At 54.6% G+C, this 9,788-nt stretch overlaps 1 protein-coding gene across 1 annotated transcript in view; it reads right to left on the bottom strand.

The window, feature by feature from the left end:
- Positions 1-922: 922 nt before the first annotated feature.
- The window catches only part of CCDC12 (coiled-coil domain containing 12), a 44,877-nt gene continuing 36,011 nt past the window's right edge, over positions 923-9,788 (bottom strand). The window contains exons 3-7 of the mRNA XM_065627371.1: positions 5,752-5,831; positions 2,715-2,776; positions 2,597-2,631; positions 2,141-2,217; positions 923-1,664 (exon numbers count right to left, since the gene is read on the bottom strand). Coding sequence (XP_065483443.1) covers positions 1,585-1,664; positions 2,141-2,217; positions 2,597-2,631; positions 2,715-2,776; positions 5,752-5,831 — 334 coding nt within the window. The 3' untranslated portion in view covers positions 923-1,584. The remainder of the gene's footprint in view (positions 1,665-2,140; positions 2,218-2,596; positions 2,632-2,714; positions 2,777-5,751; positions 5,832-9,788) is intronic.

Genomic DNA, 9,788 nt, shown 5'->3' with positions numbered 1-9,788 from the left:
CGGGGCTCTCGCAGGTGGAAAACACCGCAAGTGTCCTCAGCACAGAGCGGTGGGCAGTGAGGGACAAACGTCCGTCAGTCTGTTTGTAGCATGGCTGGGACTGATCTCGTCCTGAGCAGGGGCCTGGTCCAGCTGGTGACAATCTGAGGTGGCATGAGGCCAGGAACACCATCCCCCTCCAAGGCAACCTCAGCCCCCAGCAGCTCTTTTCAACAGCCTTTCAAAAGCAGCCGGATACACACATTAACAGGAACAGCTATTTTTACCACAGGTGTTCTGTAAATACCGCTGTCAGAGCCGTACGCACCAGATGTTTTACCTCCGGATAAAATTTTTTGCCGCTGAGGGTGGTGAGAGCCTGGCCCAGGTTGGCCAGAGAGGTGGTGGCTGAACCATCCCTGGAGACATCCCAGGCCAGGCTGGACGGGGCTCTGAGCAACCTGAGCTGGTGCAGATGTCCCTGCTCATGGCAGGGGGGACACTGGGGGAGCTGGGAAGGGCCCTCCAACCCAAAATATTCTGTGATTCTAAACCCACTTTTGGACCAAACACAGCGGATTCAGGATCCCGCACCATCAGGCCTGGCCAGGATCCTGCGGGATCTCCAAGAGGCAAAACAAAGATTCCCAGGGAAGATCCAGGGTCATCCCACCCACTCACCTCCTCCAGTGGCATCAGCCCCAGGAGTTGTGCTCAAACTGCTGTAGCTACAGCTTGGCCACCTCAAACTTACACAAACTGAAGCCTGTTGCTCCCCGTTCTGGGGAAAGGAAGGGGACAGGGACCAGCAAACAGGGGTCTGGAGTCCCCGCAGACAAAAGGGAGATGAAATCAGCTGCCTCCACCCAGCCCTCTGCAGAAAAAGTGACAACTTCTTCCACTGCGGGATGGTTTTATTACGAAAAGATCTGTTAACAACAAACTTTATCAATTATAAAACACACAGAGGAGTGGTATATGCTGCACAGCCAGGAGGGTCAGGAAAACTTCACGGAACAGAACAAACCCCACATTAACCTCAGCTGGGCCATGGATGTTCCCAAGTACTCACAGCCAGCTCTCCAGAGCAAGACGCCTCGTTGTTCCCCGCGTGGCAGCTACACCAGCAACTCTGCAGAAAGGAGCAGCGTGAAAAGGGGATCTCAGCGCAGGGACAGGAGCGTCAGACCCCTGGGAAATGGTGGTGCCTCTCCAAGGGCTGCTCTTGGCTGTCTGGGCATCTTCTTGCTCACCCATCAAGTGAGAGGGGAGTTAAGACTGAATTTACCTCTTGTTGCACCAGCCCTTTCACCGTCCTTGCTCCAAGTCCTGGCAGCCGAGGTTCAAGGTGATGTGGGCGTTTGTCCTGCTCCCACCAGCCCCACGTGGTCCCCAAAAGCCACATGTGAAGTGTTTCCCAACGGAGGAACGGTCAGAGGGACGACGGCACGGCTCCTTGGATCTGTCCCCCTCCTTCAGGCTGGGTGGGATTTGTGGGCTCCTGGCAAAGCATTGGGGAGCAGCGTGTTCCAATGAGGTGCCTCCACCCAGAGAAATGGGATGGAGGGCTGATCCGCAGAGCCCGAGGGTGCGGGGTGGATCTGCTCAGTCGGAGTCGCTTCCCTCCTGCTTTGCTGACACGACAGCAGACGCCAGCTCCTCGTCCTGCCCCTTCAACCGCTCTCCTGTGAGAGAGAAACAGCAGCGGCTTAGAGATATCAGGGAACCCACACGGCAGAGAACCCCAAACCATCCCAAACCAGCGTCCCCTCTGGGGACAGACTTGAGCAGGGCCTGTTGCGATAGGACAAGGGGTGATGGTTTTAAACTAGAGGGAGATTTAGGCGGGACATGAGGAAGGAATTGTTGCCCCTGAGGGTGGTGAGAGCCCGGCCCAGGTTGGCCAGAGAGGTGGTGGATGAACCATCCCTGGAGACATCCCAGGCCAGGCTGGACGGGGCTCTGAGCAACCTGAGCTGGTGCAGATGTCCCTGCTCATGGCAGGGGGGGCACTGGGGGAGCTGGGAACGTCCCTTCCCAACCAAAATATTCTGTCATTCTACCAGTCCCTCCCTGGCCCAACAGCAAGGCCCCGAGCTCCCAGTAAGGATCGTGTAATCCCTCTGGAACAACCGGTGACCGCCGCGGCACCGTGACGCACGTATCAGTTCAGCGATGGCTCTCTGCGTCCTCTTCTCCAGCTTCTCCAGTTTCTTGGCTACGTCTCGCTTCAGATCCCTGGAGGGGAGAGTGACAACGTCAGAACAAACCCTCGCCCCAGGCAGGGACCACGTCACACCTTTCCCCGTGGAAGAGAAACTCCTTCTCTCCCGTAAATGCCACGGAGCAGATTGTGTGTCTGCCACTGCAGCAGCTCATGGTCCAACCCAATGTCCAGAGCACCCCTTGTCACTGAGGCCACCATGGTGACAAACACCCCAAAGGGAGCGGCGGAGTCACTGGGTGTAAGCAGGAAAAGGGAAGACACCGTGTCTTGCGTCTTCCTCAACAGCAGGGCTGGGTTTCCCATTTCTAGCACTTTTAACCCAACCTGGAGGTGACGGGAACCCACCGGTGACACCGACGGCCCTTTCCCAGGAGATCTGTGGGCACTCACCAGTCCGGCTTCCTGGGCGCCAGGTTGGCCAGGTCCTGGGGGGAAACAGGAGACACCCAGGTGAGGTTCAAGCCCGGAGGCGGAGAGATCACAGTGGAGCGGCTCTGAAGATACGTACCACCTCGTCGATGATGGGCTCCGGCTTGGCGGCCTCCAGCTGGTCCTTCACCTTGTCTTCCACTAGATGGGGGAACAGGACCAGCATCAGTGCAAGATAGCGAGGGGACGAGGCACAGGGAAACCCACCCGAGCGCTGGGCTTGGTTCTCAAAAGCTTTTATAAAAGCCTATTTGAACATCTTCACTTTAAAGTACATACAAGTACATGGGGGCAGAAACGTCCCTCCACCACCCAAACCCTTTCAGAGACTCCTGAAAATCATCTGAAAATGATGCAAACCCAACAAGAATTTAACACCACAAATAGCAGCAACATTCTGCTGGGTCCAAGTCCTCTTTTCGCAAGACCTGCAGGGATCAGCTGCTCAGCGGCTGTTTCAGCTGGAATTTGACTCATCAAGTCTCATTTACGAGGCCACTGCCTGAGATATCTCGGAGAAATCAAGCTCCAGCCCAGAGCTGACGTAAAGTCTGCAGATTTGGGGGATAATGGGCAAAGCACAGGTGGAAAAACAGCTTTTTATCCTTCAACTCGGGCGTCTGTGCAAGGAGGGGGTGCGGGCACCAGGGAGAACATCCCTGAGGGGTGAATCCTGCTCCAGAATATGCCCAAGGCAAATTTTATACGAGTCCCAGCTCCTCCATCCCCAGCACGAGGTCCCCGAGGACACGCTGGTTCCTCGGGACACGGGGAACCGCAGGGGACGGGCGCCGCAGCTCCAAATGAAGGGCTGGCAGCGAGCGCAGGTTTTGCTGGAAACAGTCAAAAATCGCTGTTCTCAATTCCAAACCACACGCCGGGGAAGAGTCAGGGGAAGTTTGACACTTTTACAAAAGGATAAAGGAAAGCGCAGTGTCAGCATTCCTACCGACCAGGTCTCTGCCGTGCTCCCCAAGGCAGCCCTTTTATTTAGGGCGTTTTTAAAGAGATCTATTCCAGGAAGACTCAAATATTTCAAGATCAAGGAAACTTCTACCCTTCGCTTCCTTCTCAAGAGCTGCGGGGAGGTTCAGCGCTAGGAAATAACAGACCGAACGCCCTAGACTCATGACTAATATTTGTTTAAAGGTAACTCAAACAAAAAAACAGCCTGAATCTGCTTGAGAATCCTCCAGAGAGAGCTCGGCTCTTCCGAGTATCAACGCTTTGGTTTGGGGCTGGACTCGGGGTGGTCAAACACACACCCAGCTTGTGCAACGCAGGGTGTGAAGTGCCCCGGGGCGAGAGAGGACGATGAAGCAATGGAAGCCACGAGCGTCACGTTCACCCAGCAACAGCAGGAGAGCCCCAGTGCTCCCAGTACAGCTGCTGGGGCACACCAGCACCCTCCGGGGCTGCGGACGCTCATCTCCTACCTCCCACCCTCACGCTGCTGCTGAAATAGGGGGTGTTTCAAAAAGACGGAGCTGATTTGAAATGACACCCTGCGACTTTTTCTCGTTGAGGGTACGTCAAAGGCTGCAGAGGATTTATAAAAAGGTTACTAAAATTTGAAAGCTCGTTAAAGCGTTTGTAAGGTTTTTGTGTAATTGTAACATGTTGGCATCGTGAAATATGATATACTGCTTTGAAAGGGAAGGGAACGGAGCTGGTGAGGGGCTGGAGCGCAAGTGTGATGGGAGCGGCTGAGGGAGCTGGGGGTTCAGCTGGAGAACAGGAGCTGAGGGGAGACAGGGACACAAAGAAACGGCCTCGAGTTTCGCCAGGGGAGGTTGAGGTTGGAGCTGGGGAACAATTTCTTCCCCAAAGGGCTGTGGGGCGTTGGAACAGGCTGCCCAGGGCAGTGCTGGAGTCACCATCCCTGGAGGGGTTGGACAGACGGAGATGAGGTTCTCAGGACATGGGGCAGTGCCAGGGCTGGGTTATGGTTGGACTCCATGACCTTGAGGGGCTTTTCCAACCAAAAGGATTCTATGATTCTAGGAAACTGGATCCACCTTTTTGAAAGACCCTGTACATTCCAGTGGCTTTTCCACCTTGGGTTGTGGCGAGCAGGAACACAGAGGTTTCCAAGCTACCTGATTTTTGGAAAGAAAAGGGACAACCCATCCCTTTTGCAGCATGCTGGCTTGGTGCAGATTCCCACACTATTTTTATTTGTCCTCACAACCACAAGTGCTGCCTCATTCTCTCCGAGCACACCACTGGGGAGGGAATGGGACGTGCTGGTGGGGAGAAGCTCATCGCAGCACCCAGTGAACCCCTGCAAAGGGCTCTTGGGGCGGATCTGCTGGAGAGCAGCTCTGCAGAGAAGGAGCTGGGAGTTCTGGTCGACAACAGGGCGACCATGAGCCACCAATGTGCCCTTGTGGCCAAGAGGCCAATGGGACCTGGGGTGTATTAAGAAGAGTGTGAGCAGCAGGTCAAGGGAGGTTCATCTTCCCCCTCTACTTTGCCCTGCTGAGGCCACATCTGCAGTTCTGGGTCCAGTTCTGGGCTCCCCAGTTTATGAAGGACAAGGAATTACTGGAGAGAGTCCAGGGAGGGACACAAAGATGCTGAGGGGCCTGGAGCATCTTTGTGATGAGGAGACACTGAGAGAGCTGGGGCTGTTCAGCTGGAGAAGAGCAGCTCAGAGGGATCTGATCAATGGGCTCAATATCTCAGGGTGGGTGTCAGAGGATGGACCAGACTCTGTTCAGTGGTGCCCAACGCCAGGGTGAGGGGCAGCGGGCACAGACTGAAACACAGGAGGGTCCATCTGAACACGAGGAGAAACTTCTTTGCTGGGAGGTGCCAGAGCCTGGCCCAGGCTGCCCAGAGTCCGTGCGGAGTCTCCTTCTCTGAGACATTCAAACCCGCCTGGACCGACCTGTGTGATCTGCTCTGGGGACCCTGCGTGAGCAGGGGGGCTGGGGGATCTGCAGAGGTCCTGCAACCCCAGCCATCGGTGATTCTGTGACCTGCCTTGCCTGCAATCCTCCAGAACAGGACAAAGCAGCAGAGGCCTCACCACAAGCACCAGCATCACCACTGGCAACGCTTCTGCTTTCACGCCCTCTCGCTTCACCTCCCACGCTCCCCCTCGCACCCACCTGAGACCGGCTTGGCCTTGGGCATCTTCCTCTTCTTCAGCTCTTCATCTTCGGGCTCATAGTTTCGCAGTTTAAGCTCCCTGGAGAGAAAAGGAAAGAGCACAGAGCAGTGAGACACGTCCATGGGTTCTCGTTAGCAAGATGCACGTCTGCATCAGCTGTCGGAAAAGTCAGAGAACACGGGGTCAACCAGGAGCTCGGCAGGATAGAGGTGATGTCTTGGCAAGCCTTCATAGAACAGTCTGGGTGGGAAGGGACATCCCCAGCTCCCCCAGTGCCCCCCCTGCCATGAGCAGGGACATCTGCACCAGCTCAGGTTGCTCAGAGCCCCGTCCAGCCTGGCCTGGGATGTCTCCAGGGATGGTTCAGCCACCACCTCTCTGGCCAACCTGGGACAGGCTCTCACCAGCTTTGCAAAGCTCTGAACTTCAGCTCTGCTCCCTTTTAGGTCTCAACCCAGGAATAGACTTGGGATGGAAACACCAGACAAGATCCACAATCACAAAAATATGACCCCAGAAGGGTACATGGGAAGGACAGGGGGAAAAAAATGGTTTAGGGTACAAGGCGGTTAGCCAGAGACGCTTCTGGCAGTGCTACGAACAGAGGTGCAGCTCAGCAGCTGTGTGGTGCAAATAATTGGAGGAAATTCAGGTTTCTGAGCAAATAAATGGGTGGTGGCGCTGGCAGTGACAGGGACGGTGACACCCAGACAACACCCAGAACTTCACCCATCCCGTCACCTCCTTCCAGGAGAGCTCAGGGCTCAGCAGGCAGCCCTCTCCCGATACTCAGATGCTAATCCTCCCCCTTTCCAAGGCTCTTTTTACACCTCTCCTGAATAATCTTGGCCTCGAAGGGACAACCATTAGACAACTTCAATCTCAGCCACCTCCAGGCTGATTCCTCACCCAGGTCAAACCCTGAAAGCTTCAGGCAAGGGCATTTCCAAAAATCAGACCTCGTCCCACCTCCGGCTGCTCACACATTCCTACAATGCTCTCCGCAGATCTATACACCATTAGCACATGGGGCAAATCAAGTAGATTGAACTCATTTAACGCTTGTCGATGGGTTTAATCAGTTTAAATAGAAACTGAGGCACTCGCTGCTCAGCGATGCTCCTGCCCCGGCTGTCAGCAAAGCTTTCAGAGGAGGAGGAGGGCGAGCCCTGCAAACACAGGAGAGGGCAGGAAAATACGGGTGAATATTTCCATTTTTCCTCCCAGCAGAAAGCTGCCACATGGGGCTACCGCCCTGCAAGGCTTTGCAGATGAAGAAGCAAGGGAGATACAGCCTGTCCCAGGGGGTTACAGCCAAGAGAAGTAAAAGAAAAGGCAAAGAAGCACCCAGGAGAGGTGAGAAGGGGAAGGTCAGTGCTCAGACGGCCACATTTATCTGGGGAGCACAAAAACACCCCAACCTGGGAGATGCCTGGAGCGCAGCGGGAAGGTTTTATCCTTCCCACACCATCCCCTCTTCGGCAGCTGAATTTATTTTCAAAGAGTCCGACCCGCACCACGGCAGCTGCCACCGAGGTGGTGGGAGCTCGTAGGCGGAGCTCAGCGAGACCTGACTCAGATAAATGCGACCAGCAGCCTGGAAAGCAGAGCCCAGGTGGATTAAAGAGACTTTGCAGGTGTTTCTCATGTCATCAAACCCAGGTCCCCTGAGCCCTTACATGGGCGCAACACCGTGGAAAGGGAACAACGTCCCCAGCGCTGGGACAAAGAAGCTTAAAAGAAACACGGGAAGGATGAGCCTGTAGCTGCAATACCTCCCCCAGGACAAGAGCAGCTTCTGCCGATGAAAACAAGTTGTTGTGCATGGTTTTATGTACATTTATTATACCCTGGGAGGAGAGATTTGTTGAATTCACCTGTATTGGTCACCCCAGAAAGGCCATTCTTTTCAGGAAGGCTGATCTTGGAGAAACATGCGATAATTTTGGTATAGAAGGAGATGCCATCTCCAGGCGCACAAAATTCGCCGTTATTCCGTGATTTTACGGACAATCTCCGCTTAGCAGGATTTCGTTCCTAACCTGGGAGGCCAGGGGAGGAAAAGAAGCAACTAATTAATCCAGGAGGTAACAGAACATCAGCTGCGATGTCGGATATCTGGCCACAGGCTGGCTCACACGGGCAGGACAGGATTTATCCAACAAAGTTTGCAGAATGCAGACGTCCAATATCTCCCAGGCTTCCTGGTCTCCTCACCTGACGTTTAGAAGGATTTACCTGCAGCTCGAAGGGAACCCAACGCAGGCTCCTTAGGGTCAGATCACCTAAAACAAGAGAGCGCCAAGCCAAACAAGCTGTTTCTTTCCATTCAGCAAGATGTTACCATTACATCTTGACGAGCAATGTTTTAAAATCATCATTTTGCATGCGCAATGGGAGCTGCTGCCTGCAGAACACACAAGGAAGAGGAATCGGAGTTTAAATCGCTCCCCAACACTCTTCCCGCCCAGAGAAGCCCCGTCTGGGCTTGCAAACAAAAGCCTCGCAGTCCGGCGCTGCTCATGGTCGCCGGAGGTTTATCCGCAAGGTTAAAAATATAAAACCACAGGGCACAACCTGGCAGGTTCTGCCGCAAACAGGGCGAGCGGTGGGTCTGGCAGAAGGGGAAAGAGCCAACGTGTGGGGGCAAAGAGAACACGATCCCCCGGCGCCTGTCGCCAGTGCTTTCAGATCCTTATTAAACCCATGCACAGAAAACAAACAAAAATCGATCCCTTTAATTAACGGTGCAAGGTGAGAGCAGCTCTTGCACCTGCCTCTGGTAATTCTCGGTGCTTGGGGATTTTGTCACGCACAAATCCCAGCAGTTCCATGCTCCCCAGGAGCAGAAGACTTGTCTCCTTCTTCTGTGCACAAATATATCTGTAAAGACAGAGAGACAAGCAGCAGAGCGGTGCTACCCCAAGTAATTCTGAGTCCTGCATCCAGCTCTGGGTCCCCAGCACAGGACACACGTGGAGCTGCTGGAGAGGGGCCAGAGGAGCCCCAGAAATGACCCGAGGCTGGAACAGCTCTGCTGGGAGGACAGGCTGGGAGAGCTGGGGTGTTCAGCCGGAGAAGAGAAGCTCTGGGGAGACCTTAGTGCGGCCTTTCCAGACTTAAAAGGGGCCGAGAAGAAAGATGGGGACAGACTTTTGAGCGGGGCCTGTTGTGATAGGACAAGGGGTGATGGTTTTAAACTAAAGGAGGGAGATTCAGGCCAGACATGAGGGGGAAATTGTTGGCCCTGAGGGTGGTGAGAGCCTGGCCCAGGTTGGCCAGAGAGGTGGTGGATGAACCATCCCTGGAGACATCCCAGGCCAGGCTGGACGGGGCTCTGAGCAACCTGAGCTGGTGCACATGTCCCTGCTCATGGCAGGGGGGGCACTGGGGGAGCTGGGAAGGTGCCTCCAACCCAAAATATTCTGTGATTCTAACTCACAGGCAGGCAAGGGTTAAGAATATACGCATTTAAAAGAAGTTACTGGTCTTCCACAGAAGTGGGTTAAGCAAAGTTCAGGTGCCGGCAGTTCCTCTAGTGCTGCATTCCAGAGGCAGCCGGGTGCACCTCACAAGTGACGAATTATCGGACTTCCCACAAAAAGAAACCAACAAACAGAAAAGCAGAGGTGACAACAGGCTCCGTGGCCAAAGGGGCACAGAGGAGCCAGGTCAGGGAGCGCAGCATCAGCATCTCCGTATAAATGACGGATGTGCACAACCCAGAAGTTCTGCTCCTGGAGCACCTTGTGCAGTGTTTCCCAGCCCTTTTCGGCCCAAACCAGCCAGGATTGCTTGGGATGGAGGGGGCTCCGGCCTCACAACCAGCACTGGGTACCGATCTGTGCTGGAAGCTCCCCGGACCGCGCGAGGATTTGGGTGGTTGCAGCAATTACAGAGGGAAGCGATGGACAGACCCTCCCAGCATCTCCTAAAAGCCTTTCAGGGGTGGCAGGTTCCCCATTTTGAGTCAGGAATGCCTCAAAATCCGCTTTCCGCTCAGGAAAAATCCACTTTCCTCGCTGGGGAAGGAGA

The sequence above is a fragment of the Caloenas nicobarica genome, chromosome 2 (assembly GCF_036013445.1).
Source record: "Caloenas nicobarica isolate bCalNic1 chromosome 2, bCalNic1.hap1, whole genome shotgun sequence".
Taxonomy (NCBI): Eukaryota; Metazoa; Chordata; class Aves; order Columbiformes; family Columbidae; genus Caloenas; species Caloenas nicobarica.
The sequence above is the reverse complement of the archived record's forward strand: the minus strand, read 5'-3'. Positions and strand labels throughout refer to the sequence as shown.